The sequence below is a fragment of the Leuciscus leuciscus genome (assembly GCF_965113295.1).
Source record: "Leuciscus leuciscus genome assembly, chromosome: 3".
Lineage (NCBI taxonomy): Eukaryota > Metazoa > Chordata > Actinopteri > Cypriniformes > Leuciscidae > Leuciscus > Leuciscus leuciscus.
The window spans coordinates 46,248,527-46,273,816 of NC_138727.1; the positions used below are offsets into that span (position 1 = coordinate 46,248,527).

The window sequence follows — 25,290 nt, forward strand, 5'->3', positions numbered from 1 at the left end:
TAAACATGCACATACTCAGATCTGGTCAGTTTCTCCTCTGTGGCTAAATGAAACGGGTGGAAACCCCTGTGGGTGTAACGGTGAAACGTTAGCGTCCCTCCTCTCCTCTGTGTCTTCACCTCTCCTCTCTCATTCCCTGCTTTTGTCCTCTTTAAAGTGGTCGGTGGGGTGTTAATAATTTGTTTCTCTCCCTTCTTTTTCATCCTTCTTCACTCGCACTCTCTCATCTTCCTTAAGAGAGCGGGATGGGGTCCTTTAAGGGTGCCGCCCTCCCTGTTCTTCTCTCTCTTTCATGCTTTCTTTCTCTCCCTACCTCGTTTCTATCCTTTTTCATGCTTGGCGGCCCCGGTCCCACCCTTTCAATTTGGGCGCACCGCAGTGACTCTCTCAGAGCGGCTCAACTGGAACTGTTGCTATCTTTGGAATCTCCCTGTGTGTGTGTAAGAGATTACAGTGAAAGTTCATATGTAAGTACCCAGCTAACAAAAATATGTTCTAAGAATGTTTTGGGAATGTTGCCGTTAAGTTTTCTGAACGTTCAAAAGTCCATTCCATTTTAGAATTCTGAAAACATTTTGGCTGTGTTACATTTGAATGTCTGAACATTCTAAAACAAGAAGTAATTAAAACAATTTATGTTAACATGTCAACTAAAGCGTTTCAGAAAAAAACTTATAAAAAAGTATAATACATTTTGTTGCTAATGTTTTGAGAACATGATTACAGGCTAGATAACTTTTGAGCGAACGTTCTATAAACGTTACTGGAAGAATGTTTGTTGATAACTTTGAGAGAATATTGTCAGAACGTTTGCTAAAGTTCTGAGAACGTTTCCTGTTAGCTGGATATTAGTTTCAGCCTCAGAGGTCACTCCCACGGACTAAAACATATGGCACACTTAAAGGGATAGTTCACTTTGAAATACATTTTTGGTATGTTTTAGCTTACCTCAAGGGCATCCAAGATGTAGGTGTCTTTTTTTCCGCAGTAGTTTCAATTTTGATATTTTTAGGTCAAACCTTTCTTGTCTGTCAGTCATAATGCAGGTCTATGGTCATTATCTCAAAACACAAGCACAGAGTCCAAATTAAAACAATTCCCCATCGTCCAAATTAAACAATTCCCCATCGTAAGTACACATTGATGGCCTAAGACACGAAACGAGCGGTTTGTGTGAGAAAACTTGTGTGAGTCAACTAGATGTCGCCTTGTCTACGGCAGTTCATTGGAACGAATGTCTTTAAGGCGACATCTAGTGTATATATCTATGCACCAGTCTGCGTACACGTCAGATCAGATCACTTCGACATGGCTGCGTATAAGTGGTAAAAACGATATAAATACTGTTCGTTTTCTCACACAAACCGCTCGTTTCGTGTCTTAGGCCATCAATCTGTACTTACGATGGGGAATTGTTTAATTTGGACGACGGGGAATTGTTTTAATTTGGACTCTGTGCTTGTGTTTTGAGATAATGACCATAGACCTGCATTATGACTGACAGACAAGAACGGTTTGACCTAAAAATATCAAAATTGAAACTACTGCGGAAAAAAAGACACCTACATCTTGGATGCCCTTGAGGTAAGCTAAAACATACCAAAAATTAATTTCAAAGTGAACTATCCCTTTAATTGGAAAACAATTCAGGATTTTCCAAGCTGTCATCTGATTGGTTACATTTTTCAGGATGTCCAGGAGATGTGTGTGTGTCGTTCTTTAACGGTCCGCCTGGAAACAAAGCCGTTGTGACGCCAAACCCCCTCGTGGAAGAACGCCGTGTGTTTACAAGTTGGACAATGAGCACTAAGGATCAAGTAAATGCTAAATTTCCAAAGGTATGTGAAGTTTGCGGCTCCAGTAAACTTGCATAACATTCTTGAATGAATCATTTATTAGATGCACGCGAGTCTGTTATTGTAGGGACATCGACTTTACATTTTCACAACATTATTTATGGTCGTAAGAATTGTAAAAGGTTCTAGAGTGAAACTGGCTAACAGCTAGCATGAAGAATCAATACTGTGAATCTTGAGTCAGGCTGCATTTAACTTCTCAGCACTTTTCTATGCCCTTCCCTCGCTAACTTCCCTCCGTCTCGTTCACTCGGATGTACGTCTTTGCTTACGTTGCACAAGTGCCCACTACTGGCAGAACCCTTGCAATATTTGAATGGATCACCCTGAGCCCTTGGATCTGCCATGAAGCCATAATGTTGTCTTCTCCGCTTAACTCTTCTAAACTGCTTAATTGACTTACCTTACAGCTTTTTTTTTCCCTCCATCGTTTGAATCATGTGTGAAAGGTGTGAAAAGTGTGTTGAATGTGAACGCACTTCAAAATGGCGGCAGGGTTCCCCTGATGAGAAGTGCATAGGGAAGTTTTGGAGTGTACGGCCTCGTCCGAAATCGCATACTCTCTTGAGTTTGTACTTATTTTGAATAAGTAATTATTACTCCACGACCACTAAAAAAGTATGTCCTATATAGTATGAGTGCATATGTAGTATGAATGTAATCTGGACGTACTACATTCACCATGTTGTCATTATCATGTGACCTACCAGCATCAGTTACGTCGCTTCACTGTCATTCATAAATCCTCTCCTGTGGCCTCATGGGACAGTAAAGTGTGTCCACACGTCAGAATATCGCTGGAAGTAGTAGGTCATCTGGGTACTTTTTGCCTACTCTGAGTAGGTACTGTGAATTCGGACATACTTTTGTCACATACTGTTATTCGCCTACAATATAGTTGGGAAGTGTGCGATTAAAAAGTAGCTGAATCTTGTATATATATACAATTATTTTGATTAAAGTATTGTAAAAACATAAGTTGCCATGACTTACTGATTATTATATCATATCTTTTTTTACAGTGGAGGGTTAAAAATGGACCCATGCAAATATAGGCCAAATTCTAAACTCCAATCATGCTTGTGTTGCTCTGATAGTGTTTCTGATGATAGTGGATATTAGTTTTGGTGAGTGCTGTACAAATGTTTGGCTTCAGGAATCAGAGCAGGTGAAGAGCACAGTGAGAGCAATAACGTTTGTGCAAAAGCTGCCGCTCTAAGTAGAAAACAGGCTTAAACTACAGCTAATACAAGCAACAATGAAAACAACCGTCCCAGCTGGAGCTGATTGAAGTCCCTGTCTCTTTTCTTTCTGTCGCTCTCTTTTTCTCCCAGGCCTTCTATCCGCTAAGATGATTTCACGCTAAAGATCAGCCATTTGACAACACACACTTTAATTAGATATGTGTGGAAGAGGAAAGACACACACACACAGTCACACACACACCAGAGGAAGCGAATATTTCACAAAACTGATCAAGTTAAAATACGGCCCATCTGACACTTCACTCTTAAAAATAAAGGTTCTTTATTGGCATCTTGTGGTTCCATGTTGAACCTTTAACGAGCATTGAATCTTTCCATTCCACAAGAGGCCATTTATAGTGGAAAGAGGGGGTCTTCAGATTATTAAAATGTTCTTCACATAAGAAAAAACTGTTATTTTTAGAACTGTTCACTGTAAGTACTTTGGGGAACCTAAAATAGTTCTTCAATGGCATCGCTGCAAAAACCTTTATTTTTAGAGTACTTTTTTTTATTTTTTTTTATCAATTTACCTGATTAAAATGTTCTTGACAATTGACAATTCTTGAACTTCAACTTTATTGCAATGCATTACATTTGTAAAACAGAAGTTTATTTGATCAATTTGCATTGTCACCAAGGTTTTGATGAGTCCCTGCTGGTAGACACTGCTGGTAGGTTGTAAGTACACCGTCTGCTAAAACTAGGTAGGGAATTTCAAATCAGCCTTTTTTGACATTTAGTGCTATTTTTGTGCAAAATTTTTAATTTTGTTTTGTTTTATGAAGCACCTGTCAAGGTCATAAAGCCTATTTGTTGGACCATTAAATAGGTTTTTGCATTGTGACATTATTTTCAAGTACTTTGCATTTATTCATCTCTGTGCCCAGCTAAAAAACAATATGCTCTAAGAACATTTTGTTAATATTCCTATTCTGAATGTTCTCTGAGCGTTCAAAATGTCCAGTTTAAAAAAATATATATATATAAAAATAATAATAATATTGGTGGTTATGCAATCGTTAACTCTTTCCCCACCAGCGTTAAAAAAAAGAAGAAGAAAAAAGGTTACCAGTCAGCATGCAGCTTTTTGTATCGTTTTCACAAAACTTTTTATGGCCCCCAGAATATTCTGTTGTATGAATATCTGAACATACAATATATCAAAAGAAAGAACAGAGTCTCTGCTTTTAAACGGCAAAAAAAAAAATCAACACTTGTGGATAAGTTTAATAAAAAAGCAACATTTTGAACAAGAAAATCTATGTCCGGACTGGATTCAGAAATATGATCAAAACATAGATCGAATCCTTCAGTGTTTTTTCAGCTTCACAGTTCTATACCTCTTTGTGGGTTCAACATTTCTTTCAGTAACATTAGAATTTGATTTATATGTTATATTTATACGTTTATTTCATTACATGTGCATAAGCAATGCTTCTTTCGCTTGTTTCTGCTTCTTCTTTGCCTGTGTTTTGATTTGGAGATCCAGTCTTCTTTCAGTAGATGAGTAATAGCGCCCCCTACCGTATAACATTTAAAACATTGATTGCCGGAAAATTCCGTCAATGGCGAGAAATAGTTCTGGAAACATTCTATTTTATCGTTTTGCAAACATTATGGGAGCGTTACTTTTGAATGTCATCTGAACATTGTTACAAATAGTAACATTTAAAAAAAATGATGAACATTCAACGACTTAAGCCGCGGTCACACCAGACTTTGAGCACGCAAACGGCCGTGGTATAGCCTAACGTCGTACTCTGCAGCATCTTTTTTTATAAACATAAATTCAACATATAACAAATCTTCTCCCTTTTACTGCAAAAAATATGCATCCTTTTAATTCAGACAAGAGGTCACACCGTGACGTATTAATCTTCTATCGGTCACACGTCTTCATGTGATACGAAGGCCCTGTCCCAAATGGACCCCTAAAACAGATCTTCCTAGCCGGAGTCTGCGTAGCTCGCAGGTTTGTGATCTCAGCAAAAGTGCGTATTGAGGGCCCATATCTACTGAAAATGACAAATGGGACACTCTACGGTCTTAACGGACACGCCATTGTTAGTCTACAAAACCCAAGCGGGAAGGAAGTCGACCGGAAGTTGAAGCCGGCCGCGTGCCACCATCTTGTAGCAGAACTTCACCTGCTGTTAGCATCCCATTGACTCTCATTCATTTTGGCGTCACTTTGACAGCGAATAACTTTACATCTGAGGCGTTTGAAGACTCCATTTGTCCATTATTTATTTCTAAAGAAACACGACAATGTATAAAATGCTCCATTACCTTGTAGCTTACGTTATGGCCCCGTAAAAACAGTTTTTGTAAAAGTAGGCTAACGATTGCGTCATAACCACGCGACTCTCTGTCGCACAGTAGAGAGATTACCGTATTGACGGGAGGAGAAGCTCGCGGGCAATCGGGGAGACGTGGAGGCAAAATGACAAAATAATTAATCAGAATACCTAGCAAAAGTTTCTCCTGCTCCTAGCTCATGGACACCTCCTACTCACGCTCTCCGTCTCTGCAAGTTTCGGAAGGGAATGATTCAGATTTCTCATGCCACAGCCACTAGAAGACAGACGGGTTGCTCACGTCACATCTACGTCGTCAAGCTCAGTTTGAGTCTGCGCGTCAGGAACGGAAGTCCTAAAAAATCGCTGAAAATGGGCTTCACTTGCCTCAATTGAGTTCCAATGAGATGACTCTGTCCATTTCTTATACTGTCTATGACAAAACCCCAAGTGCACATGAAGTGTGCGATTTGGGACAGGGCCGAATTCGCAGATCAGAGTTCATAAAACATGGCAAAATGCTAAATTTATTAGCATAAGCTTTCTGCATGCATGTGAATGGAAATCAATGGAGCGAAAAGTGTATTGTTACCGCCCTTCAAACATATCAAAATGTATAAACAATGTTTTTGTGAACATTATTAAAGACCATGATCAAACATTCTATTAATGTTACTCTAAATACTTTAAGAGACCGTGTCAGAACATTAGCTAAAGGTCTGAGAACATTCACTGTTGGCCAGTGGAATAATCAAGGCTTTTTTAAAGGGATTCGAGTCAAAAACATTGGGGGTATAAGTCTTATCACTCTCACACTCCTGATCTAGCCTGTACTATAGGATAGATTACTTCTCTATCAGTCTATCTGCCCATTAAGGAAAGAGCAGAGCCTCAATACCAGCCAAAGAAATGAGCATCAGAAGGATTAAAATGCTTTAAAATGCGATCGATCCTGCATGCTGGATGCTCAAACAAAACGATTACACAACAATCTCTTGAGTTAACGATCGTTTGAACAGTAATCTGGATTACGGCCCTCATGAGTCCTGTATTGTGGTGTGTGGATACGCTCTAATCTCATTCAGACCGAAAAGGCAGATGAATCTGATCGGTTGCAGTTGTCTGGAGCAACAATGAAAGATTTGATGGCACAAATCTCGCAATTTGATTAACATCGCCTGATAATATCTCTCCTGAAATGGCAGAGCTGTTATCGCACGTTTGACTTGAGACAAACTGGCTGTATGTGAAATAAATCACTGAAAAGCTGCACGTACCGTGATATTTCAATGGGTCATATCACAAATTTTGAATAGGGATACACTCATATTAAAATTCTGGCTGATAATGATAAGCCGTAAATTATATTTATGTTATGGCCGATGCTAAATTTCTTTAATTGCAATTTGATGCTGCAAGTGATAATTATAATAATAATAATTAATTAATAATTATTGGTGGCATCAAATTGCAAGTGGCATCAAATTATTCAATTTGCCAATCAAGTGGCATCAAATTATTATTAAATTAAGATTAATATTTCTTTTTGAAAAAAAGTATCTTCTTCTCACCAATGCTGCATTTGTTTGATCAAGAAAAACAGTAATATTGTGAAATATAATTTAAAATAACATTTTCTATTTGAATATATTTAAACATTTCTGTAATCAAAGCTGAATTTTCAGCATCATTACTCCAGTCTTCAGTGTCACATGATCCTTCAGAGATCATTCTAATATGATGATTTGCTGCTCAAGAAACATTTTTTGATTATTATCGATGTTGAAAACAGTTGTGCTGCTTCATATTTTTGTGGAAACTGTGATACATTACCAATCCAAAAGTTTGTGGTAAGATTATTATTTGAGCACCAATAATAATTGAGCAGCAAATCAGCATATTAGAATGATTTCTGAAGAATCAATTGTGTGTGTGTGTGTGTGTGTGTGTGTGTGTGTGTGTGTGTGTGTGTGTGTGTGTGTGTGTGTGTGTGTGTGTGTGTGTGTGTGTGTGTGTGTGTGTGTGTCAATCATTATGAATTTGAGTGTGTTTGAGGCCTTTGGGACTTTGACTGGGTTGTTTTGCTTAGACTGTACATTCAAAAAAAAAAGACATCCAACCCCAATTTGCGTCACACTAATTTCCGTTCTAGAGTTACCGTTCCTCAGAGTCTCTCTCTCTCTCGCTCGCTCTGCAGGCCCTGAGGGAGGGTGAGGAGAAGAAAGGAGACATGAAGAAGATAAAGAAAGGCTGATGAGGAGGGCAGAAAAACAAGCGCACAACCGCACCCGGTGGCACAGGATTCCCATTCAGCTCCGGACAGGGACAGAGCGGCGCCTGTGTGTGTGTGTGTGTGTGTGTGTGTGTGTGTGTGTGTGTGTGTGTGTGTGTGTGTGTGTGTATGAGAGCAAGTGTTTAGAAGCCCACGCATCCTAGTGGCCGATCAAGTGTCTCTTTCAAAAAAAGAATGGCAGACAAGACAGCTCGTAGGGTAAGTGTGTGCGTATGCATGTTGTCATGTGTCATGTAAAAACCCTTCTTTGGTACCTGAGCGCAGATGATGAGATGCACCGCAAACTATTCAGTATTGTCAGAAGCACACAAGATATCATCCACGTCTATAAACAAATATTAAAGCACCTGTCATTGAACACAGTCAGACACACATAGTGAATAAGCTGAATTCTGCACTGTAAAGTTGACTTATAAACTTTATCTATAGAATAACGTTAGTAGAACATATACTTTAATATATTTTAAAATGTAATTTATTCCTGTGATCAAAGCTGAATTTTCAGCATCATTACTCCAGTCTTCAGTGTCACATGATCCTTCAGAAATCATTCTAATGATGCTAATGCTCGAGAAACATTTCTGATTATTATCAATGTTGAAAACAGTTGTGGGTTTTTCAGGAAAGCAATAAAGCCATAAACTTTGTTAACATAATTCATGACAAAGGAATAACTTAACTTGTGGCATTTGTATATGGTGAACAAATTATTTTATCTAGTGACATTTTACTGTCACTTTTGATCAATTTAATGCGTCCTTGCTAAATAAAAGTATTAATTTCTTACTGACCCCAAACATTTGAAAGGTAGTATACAGTATACATATATTACATTACATTATATATTTTTTTAGATATAGCATGTAGATTTCAAACATGACTGCAATTGCATTTAGTGTCACTAGTGGCATACTGCACCTTCCCAGTTAACAGAAATATGTCAAATAAAGAACGTTTTGGTTATGAAAATGTTATTCCTGAGTTTCCTCTGAACTTTCAAAGCGTCCAGTTTTTGGGTTATGTGAATGTTAAGGAAACATTTCATTTGAGAATTCTGCAAACATTATGGGAAAGTTACTTTTGAATGTTGTCTGAACGTTCAGAAACAAGAAATATTAGATGAGCGAGCAACTGTTTCAGAAAAAAAAATGTCCCATGACCAGTTTATAAATAATGTTTTTGTGCTAACATTTTGAGAACATTATTAAAGACTTGATAACTTTGAACAAATGTTCTATTAACACTTTTGGAAGATTTTTTGCATTTATCTTTGACAGAACACTGTTCTGAGAATGGTCCCTGTTGGGTTATTAAGTATTATGCTTTTCAGAAAATAATTTATTAACACATTAACCTTTGTAATCTTTGTGCGCTGGAATTTCAACATTGTCATTGAGACGACAAGATGTCTGCAAGAGCTGTTGTGTCTGATGCAGTCTCGAAAACATCCAATCCAAAACAAAACCAGGAACGATTGCTTCTGTGTTCCATGAGCGTCTCGTATCGGTTTATCAGCTGGTCCACAATAATCCAGATGAAGATAGCAATCCTGCGTCTGTTGGTTAATCCCTGTCGGAATGTGTGTGAGTGTGTTGCCCGTATTAAGATACGGATCGCACATATTACCTTCCAATGAACTCTTGAGTAAAAACGATGTAAAATCAACATGAGTAAACATGGACGTCGGTTTTATACAGTTTTTTTTTTAATACAGTATTAATAAAATTCTACCTATGCTTGAAACTGCAATGTATGCCTACTAACTAGAGTATGTACCTGCACTATTAAAGTTACCATGAAATCAAAATAACTTCCCCTCCCTCCTGCAGCTCATCTCTTTTCTGATGACGCGTTTACTGGCGTGAGGGCGGAGCAACCTGTCACTCACATGAGATCCACCAATAGCAAACCACAACCGTCCAATAAATTCCCCATGGACAAAATCAAGTCCCGCCCTACATTTTTCTTCTTCAAGTAGCCATTTTACTCGAATATAAATCACAATAGGGAAGAAAAGTCTATCGCAACGTTCGTTTCGAGCCAACTTTAAAAATAAATGTTCTTTATTGCCTTCTACGGTTCTATAGGTCCGTTCACACCAAGAACAAAAACGATAATAACTGTTAGCGTCCACACTAATGCACGGTATCGTTCTGTTTATTTTAAGTGCCCTGCAGTTTTGTTGCCTGCTGCTTTAAACGCTCAAGCTCAAGACTCTGATTGGCTGTTAATGTTTTCATCGTTTATCAGCTGGGAAAAAAAACGCTCTTAAAGTGATACCAACGATATAATTTTTCAGTGCTGTTATCGTTATAGCTGTGGTGTGAAAACTGCTATTCTTTCATATTTAGAAGAATTTTTAGAACTATATCTTTATCATTATTTTTATTTATCATTCTGAATGGGCCTTATGAAGAACATTTAACATCCTTTCCACAAAAGCTTCTTTATAGTGACAAAAGGTTCTTTAGATTATTCAAATGTTCTTCACACACACACAAAAATAATGGTTCCAGAAATGTTCTTTGAGGAACCAAAAATGGTTTTTCTATCTACAGCATCAGTGGTGTACTAAATGACTATTTCTGAAGTCCCATTTAGAGTAGAATGCTGCCTTAGAAGGAAGCTGCCTGTGTAGACAGTGAGATGTGTTTTTGCAACAAAGCTTGTTGTCGAGCAGCAGGACACAGCAGGGCTGAAGCATGAGAGCTGAAAAGTTGCGCAGTTCTGTGTAAGTTCAAGACACCGAGTGCCATCGGGTCACAGCACAAACAGCTCACGTCGAGCTCGTGGGGCAGCTTTTCACACTCACGCAGAGCTCGTGATAAACCCACCAATCACAGGGCCGATCACAAGCTCAGGGTTCAAGTGTGTGTCAAGGAGAGAATGCCCACCGTTCTCCACTGTCCACGTTCTGACCATAATAACACACATGGAGGAGCTTCAGAGGACCAGATCAATGGATTCCTTTGGAATGAATCCAACATTCCATTTTCTTGCATTTGAATCTCATAAACTGCTTTGCAAATATGTCTTAATCATGATGAGAATGATCGGCTTTACAGGATTAGGAATCCAGAAATTGTTTTTACCTTCATGTTTTTTTTCCATTTTTTTTTTTTCATAAAACAGAAGGTGCTTTAAAAGAAGATTTATGCAGCTTTTTTCGTTAAAATTAATAACTCAAATTTCAGTCTGCTGAAGCATCATGTGGTGTCAGAAGACTTAAATTTCAGTAGTGATGTCCGGAGGGGATATTTGTTTTTAATGACCCTACAAGTTTGATTAAACCATCAAAATATGTGAAAAATATTTAATATTTTAAAAAATGTTCAATATGAGGGAAGAACAAAACCCTTAACTTTGTTAAGGTATTTATCTGACCAAAATATTAGACAAAAAAAGGCAAACTATTTTACTACAAAAAATATCTATTGGAAAAACAGGAAAAAAGCATACACTGTCTACAACATAATCACTTATTAATATTCCGTCGGTTCTCTCTTGTTTTTTCATGTGTTCATAATTTCTACGTATGACAGCCTGGCCAAAAAATTATGTCTGCTCAATTCTGCGTGTAATTGCTTTATCGCAAATATAACAATTGACTCCAAGAACAACTATGTAATATGATAAAAATCTTTAACACATTTTTAATAATATTTGAATAAAGGATGAAGATATCAATTTAGGCCGGACATCACTTATAGTCACTACACATGATTTTTATGTGGTTTTGTTGTGTTTTGTTTTTGGACAAATGTGGTCAGTAATATTAACTGTTATTATATGAATGAAAATGATCTCCATGACAGTATTTTCATTAATTGGAATAAATCTTTATAAATTAAAGGTATAGCGGAGGATCTTTCCAAATTTTAGATAAGACCCGCCCTCTCCACTTTTTGAAAAGTTTGATTGATTCACCAGAATGATTGACAATTAGGAGGACCAATAGTATAGGTTACCCACCAGGAAGTAAAACATCCTCCGCTACCTTTAAAATATAAATATTAGATGAAAAATGTAAATGAAAATGAGAAATTCTGCCTTGACAGCTGACTGAAGTAAAACAGCTGAAGTACTAAAATGACTAAAACTACAACTGAAATAAAAATAAATTAAAGCTAAATAGAAATACTACAAAAAATTATAAAAATGACACAAGCATGTAACAAAACTACTAAAACTTAAAGTGACAACTGAAAATATATTACGTATAATTATATACAATATTTATATATTATTAATTATATATATATATAATATTTGATAAAATATGAGGGAGAAGTATTGCTTTGAAGAAGAAAATGATTTTGATGTCTATCAGCCCAGTTTTTATTTATTCATTTTAATGACAGCCGATTCTTCAATTATACAAACAAGACAACATTCCCAGCATGCCTTGCTGCTCTGATCTTCTCCTGACAGCCCCGGTCACGGCTAGTGTAATTACAGAGGACAGGAACAAGTCACTCACACCCATCAACTTTTGAAAATGGCTCTTCCAGTTGTCTTTTGGCCATTTGGCACTGACTGACAGAAGAAGAGAAACCAGAGAGAGTGGAGATGTCTTAGGGTCTGAACGAGTGATGTCCTTCTCCATGCCTTGAAACTGTCAGTCATTCCAGACAAAAGATCTATATTGTTCTATACTTTCCAGACAAAATTACATATGGCTCCTAGTTCACACTTCTGACAGGTGATAATAATGCGCTGTGTGAATGAGTAAAGTGGCGTAGTGTGTCGAGGTCAGGTTATGACTTGTGTAAAATGGCTCCTGGCTGTTTAATCAAGCATAAGTTTGTCAATGATGTGCTGAGTGAGGAATGCCGTCTCTCTTCACAGACAGGCTGACTCAGTGATCATTTGGCACTGCGTGCTTAACATGCTCAGATCAGTTTGGCTGTTACATGACACTGTTTCAAATGGCAGGAGTTGAATGCAGGCCTGAGAACTTTAGTGTAATTCCTACCGTTAAACAGAAGTCACTCAGATGCTTTAATGGCCACGCTATGCTGCCCTCTTCTGGTGGATGCAAGTAGTGCAGCAGAACTCCTGGCTGTCACGTGACTCTGAGGAAGGTAGACCTACTTTGCCTCCATCATGTGGTCATACCACACTGGCACATTTTTGAAGATTAGTATTTCAGTATTCCATTTTCACAGAAAGTGACATACTATGACATACTAAGACTTCCGACTCATAGTTAATAGTAATAATAGATATAGAGAATAATAAATAGTTCATAGTAATTGTATTGTTCATTGCTTCAGTCAAGGGACGTATAGTTGCCAATGTGCGATGGCAAGCAGTGACTGACTAAAATTAAGATGAATTCATTTTGATTCATTTTTAAACACTTGCCTTAAAGGGATACTCCACTTTTTTTGGAAATAGGCTCATTTTACAACTCCCCCAGACTTAAACAGTTGAGTCTTACCGTTTTCGAATCCATTCAGCCGAACTCCGTGTCTGGCGGTACCACTTTTAGCATAGCTTAGCATAGATCATTGAATCGGCCAGGACCATTAGCATCTCTCTCAAAAAAATGACCAAAGAATTTCTATATTTTTCCAATTTAAAACTTGACTCTTCTCTAGTTACATCGTGTACTAAGATCGACAGAAAATGAAAAGTTGCGATTTTCTAGGCTGATATGGCTAGGAACTATACTCTCATTCCTGCGTAATGAGTCCAGCAGGCGTAATGATATGATTCAGCGCCTGAAAATAGTCCCCAGCTCAGTAACTTCCAACGTGACCGGGACTAAGTTTGTCTAACCTATTAGACCTATTTTCAGGTGCTGCGTCATATCATTACGCCTGCTGGACTCATGGTACAGCAGCAAAGTTTCTTGATTATTACACAGGAATGAGAGTATAGTTCCTAGCCATATCAGCCTAGAAAATCGCAACTTTACATTTTCTGTCGGTCTTAGTACACGACGTAACTACAGAAGAGTCAAGTTTTAAATAGGAAAAATATCGAAACTCTTTGGTCATTTTTTTGAGAGAGATGCTAATGGTCCTGTCCGATTCAATTATCTATGCTAAGCTATGCTAAAAGTGGTACCGCCAGACCCGGAAATCAGCTGAATGGATTTGAAAACGGTAAAACTCAATTGTTTAACTCTGGGCGAGTTGTAAAATGAGCCTATTTCCAAAAAAAGTGGAGTATCCCTTTAATAAAATGAGTAAAAGCAAAAGGTATAGGCATATATGGCTTCTTATTCAATTTGTTCATTATACTTTTTCTTCTTAATTCCGATGTGTTAAGTGTACTAAACTTGCAAAAGACAAACTGAGTAAATTTTACTTATTGTTTATTGAGGGATATTACAAAAAACAACATTATGAAAAGTGATATTTGGGACTCTGGGAAAAAATCAACACTTCCAATATTTCCAGAAAAACATGTTTTGTATTAAAAAATTTGCTTTACATTTTTAAAAAATTCACCCATGTTCACTTAATTGTGCTCACAGATGACTAAGATTTTAAATCATGATTTTACCTTTAAATTAAGTTTTGAGTTTATTGTCTTCTATACATTATATTAAAGGGATAGTTCACCTAAAAATAACAAGTCTGTCATCATTTTCTCACCCTCATGTCGGACCCTTCTTTTCTGTTTGGAATATGTTTTTGTCCTTACATGGTTTGGTTACCAACATTCTACAAAATATCTTATTTTGTGTTCTGAGGAAGAATTTGGGTGAACTATCCCTTTAAGACACAATGGGGGGAACATGAAAATGTAGGCCTACTGCAATGTAAAAAATTGCCTTTCAATGGCATTCAATAAATAAATAACCCACAAGGAAATGTCTAGCCATTGTTATAATTAAGGTTACATGATCAAAGCCCTTGTCCTGTGACCGTGTGTCCCTCAGCATGTCCTGCTGAACCCACGAGGGATGTTTTTCTTCACTCAGCAACTCCGCGCTGCAGCATCAATCCTACCCTGACTGACGTCACCCCCAAATTTCGCAGCTCCGATCACTACCTCGTTAATTTTGCCTTGTGATCAGAAATGGCGGAAAGATTACTCGACGTCGAGCTATTTTTGTCTCCCAAAGCTCATTAGGTGCGGAAGGGTGACTGAAAACACACCACGCGACTCTTGTGTATCTGTCTCGCGCCTGTGAGCTCAGGTTACCGCGAACACCGCTCTGCGTCTCAGCGCGTCCCACAAAAACACACACTTTTGTATTCTGGGGAGGGAAAACAGACTCCAGCGGACACTTCGAGGGACAAACTGCTTGAAAATGTTGACCCTGTTGTCGGCTATGTACTTGGTGGTGCGCACGGCTTCGGCGCAGGTAAGACGCCTCTCCTTGACAACGGAGGCGTAAGATGCACCATAAACGTACGTTTTTTCTTTGAACACAAGCGGTATGCGTTAAAATATCATTAAGAATTTATCCTTATCGTGCATGCTAAAGCATAATTCGCCATATATCTGATAGTTATATTTAAAGCAATTGATTTCATTTTTGAAATTTTATATTCAAATGGTTGCAGTGTTTTGGAATGTGGTGGCTGATTTATAGGTGGTCCAAATAGTCTTTACCTGGCCCAAGATGGTCATTAGCTTGTCTAAGATGGTAATTTGCTGGACATAGCAATTTAAGGTGATTATCAGGCTGGTAAACCGGTCAATTGCCATGTTAGATCAAGTAAAAACCATTTAGGAGCTGCTAATGACCAGCTTGAACCTGCTAGAAACCAGCTATCATATTTAAAAAAAACACAGTTAAGCTGGATTTTCCAGTATGGATTGGTTAATACTGGCATTAGTCTCATTCATCATGCACGCACGCCTTGAAATCGTATAGTATGGCAGTAGGGCATGATGATTAATTTAGGATGCTTTTGGCAAGCAGAGTCCAGCACCATGGATAGCACTCGCTCCGTCTGGATCTCCACCTTTCCAACGGCGTGTTATGTAATGTCAACTTGGCTGAAGTGCCTTTGTCCCAAACAGGAGCAAATATCTGCATCAGTGTGTGGCTGATCTGTAGCAGTGTGTTAAACACACACCCATGCTGGTCACACAGTGAAATGCAGAGGCAGACTATGAAAGTAAAATGCATAATTTAGCCTGAAGGAGAAGCCAAGCCCGCCAAGCCCATCAGAGGCTTTTAAAACTTACATTGGTTAACCCAGGGTCATTATTTAATCCTGAGGTATGGTGTAATCATGATATCTTGTTAACACACCTTGACTTTTTGTGACAACATACTGTAAAGGTGGGGATGAAACATTTAATAATGTATGACATTTAAGATCACATTGGGAACCAACCATTAAATAGTTCATTATAGTTTGTTTTTTTAAGCTAAATTAAATTAATTAAAAGATAAAAAGCAAAAAAGATAAAAAATAAAATAATAATATATCAATTGTAGTTTTTTGCTGAGATTAGCTCTTGTGCCATCAAGCCCTGACCTTCACTTTTACATTTAGCACCACAATCTGGGGTTAACATTGCATCTTATCCCTATAAAGCCTGAAATATGAAATAAAAGTCAGAAAAAAAGAAAAAGAAAAAAAATTGAACGGTTCTTGAACCTTTATTCATTTTTTTTTTTTGTATTTCATACATCAGGCTTGTATGATATATATATATATATGAAGAGTTCAGATGCAAAAGCTTCTAAGTGCCATCTGAAATTGTCTTCTAGAATTATCATTTTTATCAAGCTCGTATGTTTAAGTTCAATAATTTCACTTAAATGGCAATGCAAATGACCTATTAATTGTCATTTAAGTGAAATTACTTAAATATACAAGCTTTATAAAAATTTCAGATGGCACTTAGAGGCTTTTGCATCTGAACTCTTCATATATAATTTTATGCCCTTAACACCTCAAAATGTGCAATTTGGTGCAGTTGTTATTTCTTTGGCCAAAAGGTAAGATTAAATTCTAATAGCTTTTAATGTAAATCAATGAGATTTTTATAACAGCAATACAGACATACATAAAAGGCATAAATATCAGTTGTCACTATAAATAATATAGTAAAATAAAATCTGCTTAGTTTTATGATCAAAGCTCTATAATTTTAATTGTGGTGTGAAACATATAATGCAAAGCAATACAATTTATGATTGAGAGATGGACAAATAAACATTCCTCAAAAGCCTGATGTATCATATTTGATACATATTTTTAACATGAAATTATGTATGAATAATAAAGTAAACAAGTAAACCTATGTTGCTTCGGTTTAGTGAGTGTTTAAATATTAATAACACTAACAATTATTCTTACGTTTTACTTTAAAAAGTATTAAATATCAATCAGGCGACAGAAGGCATATTGTAGATTGTGCACAACAGTTTTTTTCCAGCAAAATTTGATCATGTTGATAAATTAGAAACACTAAAAGCACACCACAGAAGTGAAAGCACATATTTGACCTTACTGGTCTCTTTAGGAAATGCACATGGTCTTACATGAAGGACATTCAATTAAGGACAGTGGAGCTCATGAATTCATATTTGAAAGTGAAATCATGTCTTTAGAACATGATAACAGTTTGGCATCACATGCTAGAGGTCATGTGAGATTCTGATGTGCAAATGTTGCCGTCAGATATGTGGCTGTTGTGACAGAAGGGGAACTTGTTTTAGATTCTTCACACAATCTCCCAGAGACCACAAGCATGATTTCATTCGGACTGAACTGACAATAAGCTTGGTTATTATATATTTCAATGGGGTCCAAAGTAAGAGTCCATAGTGAAAGTGCTTCTATTTTGAAATGTATTATTATAATTATCAAATTATAAGCATAACAATATAAGAGAAAATTGCATAGAAAATAATTGCTAAATTGGATTTGACCTCTTGAAAAAAAATATGGTGATCATGTTATCCTGTTTGTGAATGTTCCCAAAAGCTTTTTGTGCTTCATTCATTGGAAGTTGAGCTCTAAGAGGCCACAGGAATTTGTAGGGGGCCCTTACTAGTCTACATATGCTGTTCTGTTAAAGGTAGGGTAGGCAATTTTCGGAGAGGCTAGCAATATAGCGAGTTAGCTTTGAAAGCATGAGATCCCACCCTCCCTTCAGAGCGTCTCCGAAGCCACGCCTCCTTCAAAACACATGAACACGACACGAGAGACGGCGTTAAACTACCTCATGTCTCAAAGCAAATAACATTATAATAATAATGAACTTAAACACTTAAAGAGTGCTGACTTGTACCACCTGACTGCTGCAGATTCATTTCAGCGTTGATAATGTTGCCATTGAAATGCATAAATTCGAGTCACGACCCGCTCCGAGTGTAACGTCACAGGTGTCTCTTCCAAATTACAGTAGTTACTGTAAAAGGCGGCTGTTGTGTGTATATATATATATATATATATACACACAGTATATATATATACACAGTATATATATATATAAATACATATAAATGAATTTAGACCACTTAACGTAGTTACAATCAGGATGTGATGAGGCTTTTAAACCAGCATAACAAAAAAAAAATTCTGGAACAAATCGCCTACCCTGCCTTTAGTGTCATCTGAAGGTGACAACATGAAGCTAGTGTCAACATTTGAGCAGGATATGTTGTTATTAAAGAGTTAGAAAAATAGTAAGACTCACTCACTCACACACACACACACACACACACACACACACACACACACACACACAAAAACTGTCTTTAATGACCTCTTAATGTCTTTTGTAAAGGACATACACATAGGCCTACATGACTATTTTTTTTTTGTCTTCAATGTCCTCTTTATCACTCTGTAAACAATGCTTATTCTGTTTGACTGTTCATTCAAATGACATAACTTTAACTAATCTGTTTTCAGTTGGCTATTATAGACAATTTGTAGTTCAAGGACCCGAACCTAACACCATAACTCAAAGGGACTTTCAAAACTCGACCTTTATACGGTTTCCAAGGCTTTGCTCCATATATGCTAGTGCAGGGGGCGTGTAGGATGGGAGGGCTTCAGCGCGGGTTATTATGGGTAAAGGAGTTCCTTTTGTAAGCTGGTTGATGGGGGAGAGTAGCGAAATCAACTACATAGCCCAGTGTACAGCGTTTCTGTGCCTGTGAAAGCACATGACATATTTCCATACAAGAATAGAGGTGACCCTCCGTTCAGCCTGAGGAAGAGCAGCAGCACAGCTTTGTCGCACATCTCAACCTGCACAATCAGACCCGAAACATGGTGAGATTCTCATCCCTCCATTTTAGTCCTGCACGATATTTTAGCATGATCAAATCAAGGTCGCAATGTATTTTTTTATTTTTTTTTTATTGCATGGTGGGCTTGTTTGATCTTCCAAGGGTGATATTTAGTGTTTGATATCTGGATTAATTTGAACTCTGTGATCAGGAAACGATTTATTTTGAATCATTTTGAAGCAGTTTAATAAACGTTTAACTGCCATTTCCGCGTTTGTGCAGTGTGTGAAATTGAGGTGCCATCTTTTGTGCCTATTGGCGCTATTATGTCGCAATTTTTGTCAGTTTGTATTTGTGAATAAAGTGGACATTTTCGTCGAAGTTACAGTCTCGCGCACATAGTGACGTTACCATGGTCGCGCGGAGCATCCGTTGCTTCACCGTTTCATTCATTCATTCATTCATTCATTCATTGGGGAGGATATAAATAGAAATGAATGAATTCCCATTCGCTGAAACAATTATTTGCAACTAAACTAAATACTCAAATCTGCCACTTCTGATATAATTTTCTATTTTTTTTTTACTGATTCCAGAGAGTTTAGGCCTTTTGTTCCAATAAATAGGTCATGCTATTGACGCCCGTGACTGTGTTTTGTTGCAGGCCGAGCCGATCCGAGTCCTGGTGACTGGCGCAGCGGGGCAGATCGCTTATTCTCTGCTGTACAGCATTGCTAAAGGAGATGTGTTCGGCAAGGACCAGGTGAGACTGGGTTATTGCGTAACACCACACTGGGGGGAAACTGCAAGTGGAGCAATCTGGATTTTAAACCATGCTCTTGTGTTATATAATGTGTGATTAAAATATGCGACTCTTTTGATCCCTCAGTATAAGTCACTGGTTATTTGTGCAGTACGTAATACATGTATTGTGTGCATGGAACACACTAAAGACGATATTTAGTCATTTTGAGATTGTCATTTTGAGATTGTTTTGAACTGATAATTTGAAACCGACCAATATAGATACATGTTTATGATTCTGATAAAACCATACAATTGATGCAGTGATTAATAGCCTAATCATATAGATGGCCTATAACAATAAAATAATTTGACTGAATATTTGAATGATAACAGCAAAATACAACAATAATGTTACTAGATATTTTGAGATATAAATATGGAAGCTTGTTTCTGCCATGGAAAAAATAAATAAAAAGGGTAATGATACAAACTCGCATTTCTGAAAAATAAACTTGCAATTGAAAGAATTTTGTAATTCCGTGGCAGAAACAAGCTTTCATATTGATATCTCAAAACCTCTAGTAATTCTGCTCGCAATTGTGACTTTTTTCCCCCTCAAAACTGTGAGATATAAACTTGCAATTGTGAGTTTCTATATTGAAAAAAAGGTCAGCTCTCAATTCGTAATTTTTTTCTGTACATTAGTTTATATCTTGCAACTCAGAGGGAACGTCAGAATTGCAAGATTTAATCCTGCAATTGCAAGAAAATTTACGAATTCGGACGTTGTAACTCGCAGTTGTGAGTTTATATCGCATAATTCTGAGAAAAAGTCTGAATTGCAAGATATAAACTTTCAATTGTGAAAAGTCAGAATTGTGAAATGAAAAAGTCGTAATTACCTTTTTTATTTTTTATTTGGGGGTGAAAACAAGCTTCCATATATAGGCTAAATGCAAATGTATTTTTAAATCAATGTATTTATGGCATTGTTAGGTGCTGTTGTTTAGAGAGCCAACAAATGGCATTTGAGTCTTGAGCAAATATTGTGTAAATGTTTGGTCATGTTCGTTCAAAATGTGTAATTTCAACGTATATGTCTCAATAGCTTAGCCTATATCACACATTTATTGTTTTATATTGGCATTATATCAACATCAGTCATATTGTTCCATCACTACTTCCTGCTTTGCTTGTCAAAATGTGCACTTATTTTAAACCTGAAATTCAAGAAAAGACATGAACGAAGTGTACTACTGAATGTGTATAATTGTATGTCCGCTGTCTAAAGTGTATACTATGCTGCACATATTCTATTCCGAACATGTTTTCTGTCCGTGGGTGATGCAGTGTAACATGCATGTTGTTTCTCTTTGCCTCCTCTGTCAGCCAATCATCTTGGTGCTTCTGGATATCACTCCCATGCTGCCCGTGCTGGATGGGGTCGTCATGGAGCTGCAGGATTGTGCTCTTCCTCTTCTGAGGGGTGAGGGGTTGCTTCTCTTCTTTTAATCAAACCTCATCACAGTGGCACAGTTTTCATCGGACTCCTAAGGGACACTTAGAGACTCTGTACGGCAACTTGGTTTATTTATAGCCAACATCTGGAATGCATTAAAAATGCAGAAGAGCAAGCGTGACTCTGCAGAATGGGTCTGCAGCAGTAGCACACACAAAAAACAGCATGTGGTACGCAGTGTTTGAAGAGCAGGGAGGTGTAACCAGCACCGACTGACCTTATTGGCTCGCACTGTGGGATAGACTCTGACCAATGGGAAACGGGATGGTGCCGCAACAATGGGAGGCGGAGAGGAGGAGGCCAAAGAACAACTTGTATCACAGAAGTTGTGCTTTGGTTGAAGTCCATTCTGATAAATAGATCTTTACTAACTGTCGTTCTGAAGATTAGCAATGAAATGAGCCAATTCAGGAAATATCAAAAGCCACATAAACGATTTATGGTGATGATATGAAAGTGTCAGGAGATAATATCAGCACATGCTCCTGTGAAATAATAGTCTTGGTACAAACATAATGAGGCTGCATTTCCCAATACTGATGCTGAAATGTTTGCATGTGCAGTTTACATGAGTTTATCTGTCACATGCATTTCTCCCATGCTTGATCAACTAAAATAGTCTACAACTTATTACAATAAACAATAAGAATATTTGTTGTCCCTAGTCCAGTCAGGCAGTTAGTTCAACAAGAAATGGTTTAACTTAATTTTAAAAAAAATATTTTATATAAAGCTTTTTTTAGCTACGAAAAAAGAATGTATACGTGCAATTTTAATTTGCAATAATAGCTGGAAAGATTTCTTGCCATGGAAATTTGTTGACCTAAATGTCACTCTGATGCTATTTCTGTGTCCTGTTTCTCTGTCTTCCCCCTTCACAGATGTGATTCCTACTGATAAGGTTGAGGTGGCCTTCAAGGATCTTGACGCTGCCATCTTGGTGGGGTCTATGCCAAGAAAAGAGGGCATGGAGAGGAAGGACCTACTGAAGGCCAACGTGGCCATTTTTAAAACCCAAGGTGAAGCACTGGAGAAGTACGCCAGGAAGACAGTCAAGGTAAAAGTCTGCAACAAATAATGCCGCCTGAGTGAGTTTTTGTGCTCACTTGATTTGCCGTTTAATTTTAGACAACAATGTGATAATTCGATACAGGCCTAATCAATCACTTGTCAGTATTTGGTGTATGCTATTATGGCGTTCAATTTTTCTTTTCTTTCCATAGGTGCTTGTTGTGGGGAACCCAGCCAACACCAACTGTTTGATCGCCTCCAAATCTGCTCCCTCCATTCCTAAGGAGAACTTCTCCTGCCTGACCCGTCTGGACCACAACAGGGCCCGCTCTCAGGTCCGAACCCCGCTGCCTCATTCACCTTCAGTTGTTATTCTGCTTTATTGAAGTTCTCTAAGTCTGTGTGCTTTCCAGAGCTGCAGGTAACGGAGCTTTTTTATTGTCAAACTCAATGGCAGTATCCCACATATAGCTTAGTTCTAGAGTAGCCATTTATTGGTATGTACTCTAAAATAGTTCATAGACCATCAGAGTGACTTCGGTGTTGATGTTGTGTGATGATCATATGCCATTTTAGAAGAACTTTTAGCCCTCCCTGCAGATAAGCACATATCACACATACAGGCCTTTTGCTCATCTGCAGTTTTCCTCCATGCCTGTAGGTGGCGATGCGTGTTGGTGTGTCCTCTGACAATGTGAAGAATGTGATTATCTGGGGAAATCACTCCTCAACTCAGTACCCAGATGTGCACCATGCTGTTGTCAACCACCATGGGAAGGAGATGGCAGCCTTTGACGCTGTGAATGACGAAAGCTGGCTGAAGGGCGACTTCATCTCCGTAAGTCCAACATCTGAACCACTTTTGTAAGATTATCAGGCCTTTTATTATCTAGGAGGAAAATCTGAAAAGCCATAATCTGCTTACAAAAAAATGACGTCACATTTGTAAATGGTGAGAGAATTGTTTTTGTGCTTTTGTTGGGACTTATGTCTATTATAAAATGGATAGTTCCAACTAGAGATAATAATTATCATAACTATTATTTTATAGCGATATTGACATAACAAAATATAGACCAAATTGTGCAACAAGCACAGCAACCTGGATTTTTTTTCTGTGTGAGCTCTGCTTCATACATCGCTGCACTATTGACAATAGACATGAGCTTTAATGTGACCGCACCTTTATACATGACCTCTTGTATCTTATTGCTTTAATTTACCCATCTGTAAGTCTTTTAACTTCTGTATGGCAGACGGTGCAGCAGAGAGGTGCAGCTGTCATCAAGGCCAGGAAGCTCTCCAGCGCAATGTCTGCTGCCAAAGCCATCTGTGACCACATGAGGGACATCTGGTTCGGCACTCCTGATGTGAGTTTGCACCTCTGTGAACCCTTTACAGAAGAAGACATTTCTGGTTTTTCCTAAATATTTCCAGTTTATTAATGCTAAATCATTCTGTCTCTGAGCAGGGCGAATGGGTGTCTATGGGCGTCTACTCCTCTGGGAATTCCTATGGAGTTGATGATGACCTCATGTACTCCTTCCCTGTTAAGATCAAGGTTTGTCTTCATCACTGAAAGTGTTAAATTCCTAAACCACTGAAATAAATAATGCCCCGATTATGGGTTTTTTAACATCCCGCCTTGCAGTTCATTTCATTGGTTAAGGTTACAGTGACGGGTAGGTTTAGGGATCAGTGTTTTGTGTAGGTCAGGCAATCAGTACAGCGATTGACATGACCAATAACATTTTCAGAATCGGCTGCAGGGTGGGATTTCCGCTGAACTGGAGAAAAAAAAATCAGACTGAACCATCTGACCAATCAGAGCAGAGTAGACCGATAACAATAGACTGAACATCTGACCAATCACAAAAGCCTGAACCATCTGACCAATCAGAGCAGAGTAGACCAATCACAACAGCCTGAACCATCTGACCAATCAGAGCAGAGTAGACCAATCACAACAGCCTGAACCATCTGACCAATCAGAGCAGAGTATGTTCTCAGAAAGGAGGGGTTTAGAGACTGAATCCTTTATCAAACCGTTTCAGATTCTGTGAGAAAAGAGATGATGCTGCAATGTATATTATGAGAGAATTAAAGCCCTTGGATGCATGTGAACCTATTGTAGGAGACCAAAACTAAATTAGGAACTTAAGAAATAGCATAATAGGGGCACTTTAAATAATGAATAAATGAAATCAAAGCTTTGAGTAGTTTAAAAATATAAGGTTTATAAGTTGTATGTAAGTACGGCTGATTTTCTTATGTTTCTGTATGTTGACCACAACAGAACAAGACCTGGAAGGTGGTTGACGGACTCGCCATCAACGACTTCTCCCGCGGTAAGATGGACGCCACCGCCACTGAGCTGGTCGATGAGAGAGACACGGCACTCACCTTCCTTGGAGCGTGACTCACGACAACACAGCAGCCGTTAGACCTTTCCAAGTCCCCAAATCCCCGACTGTAACGTCCTGTAGATGTCACAGCTGACCGTGTGTGTGTGGATATTCATGTATCTTAACATGTGCGTGCGTGCGTGCGTGCTTGTGTGTTGCTTCACCAGAAACGTTTGCAATGTAACTTGCTCTGCTTGAAGTGTCCGGGGCAACGCCTGAAGGAAAACATTTCCAATTAAACTGTTACGCACATGGTTGTCCTGACCAAAATAATGATCATCTGTCATGCAACAATAAAATGCCATGTGGAAAATAAATGTCAGATTTGTTTGGATTGTTCTCATACAAGATCATGTCCATCTCATCTCTAGCTATGAACACACAAAAGTTCAAAATATCAAAATATATATATGTAAAAAAGCTACTTGAATATTTATCTCAAAATTATTGTGTAAAAATGTTTCCATAATTGGCTCCAGGAGAAGCTTGGAGCTTCAGTCTTATTCCCATATTTCCTTGTAGAAAGGAAGACTGGGAAATCATTTAAATTCATTGGTCAGAAATGATGGTTAACCTATTTCCACCACACAAGAAAAACAATAATGATCTGGTAAATCCCAATTGACATAAAAGTTCAAGATTATGACGTCATATATTTGAGAGATGAAAATTGAAAATTAGGACATACAAAGTCATAAATATGAGATAAGAAATCAGCTATGACATTTTAAATTATGATTAAGTAAAA

General features: G+C 37.9%; 1 protein-coding gene and 1 long non-coding RNA gene across 3 annotated transcripts; both read left to right on the top strand.

Annotated features, from left to right (window-relative positions):
• LOC309495983 lies at positions 1–8,203 on the top strand. The gene is made up of 3 exons (XR_014204919.1): positions 1–467; positions 1,690–1,838; positions 7,598–8,203. It is a non-coding gene; the product is annotated as an uncharacterized lncRNA (long non-coding RNA).
• A 6,675-nt stretch (positions 8,204–14,878) lies between these two features.
• On the top strand, positions 14,879–24,859 carry mdh1aa (malate dehydrogenase 1Aa, NAD (soluble)). Of its 2 annotated transcripts, none has more exons than XM_082164249.1 (9): positions 14,879–15,017; positions 19,525–19,623; positions 20,997–21,093; positions 22,008–22,183; positions 22,350–22,472; positions 22,799–22,975; positions 23,394–23,507; positions 23,609–23,698; positions 24,434–24,859. In XM_082164249.1, exons 1-9 carry the CDS (start codon positions 14,964–14,966, stop codon positions 24,554–24,556), a joined length of 1,053 nt encoding a protein of 350 aa, XP_082020375.1. In that variant the 5' UTR covers positions 14,879–14,963; the 3' UTR covers positions 24,557–24,859. The 2 variants fall into 2 exon arrangements, with proteins under 2 accessions (XP_082020375.1, XP_082020376.1); XM_082164250.1 differs by lacking the exon at positions 14,879–15,017 and adding an exon at positions 18,747–18,903.
• Positions 24,860–25,290: the final 431 nt, after the last annotated feature.

What these genes read in the sequence shown, in the direction of transcription:
- mdh1aa (XM_082164249.1), top strand. Translation starts at nt 14,964, where the DNA reads ATGTTGACCCTGTTGTCGGCTATGTACTTGGTGGTGCGCACGGCTTCG. An exon ending in ATGTGTTCGGCAAGGACCAG is followed by an intron (nt 19,624 to 20,996) that starts GTGAGACTGGGT and finishes CTCCTCTGTCAG; the next exon opens with CCAATCATCTTGGTGCTTCT. An exon ending in TGAAGGGCGACTTCATCTCC is followed by an intron (nt 22,976 to 23,393) that starts GTAAGTCCAACA and finishes TCTGTATGGCAG; the next exon opens with ACGGTGCAGCAGAGAGGTGC.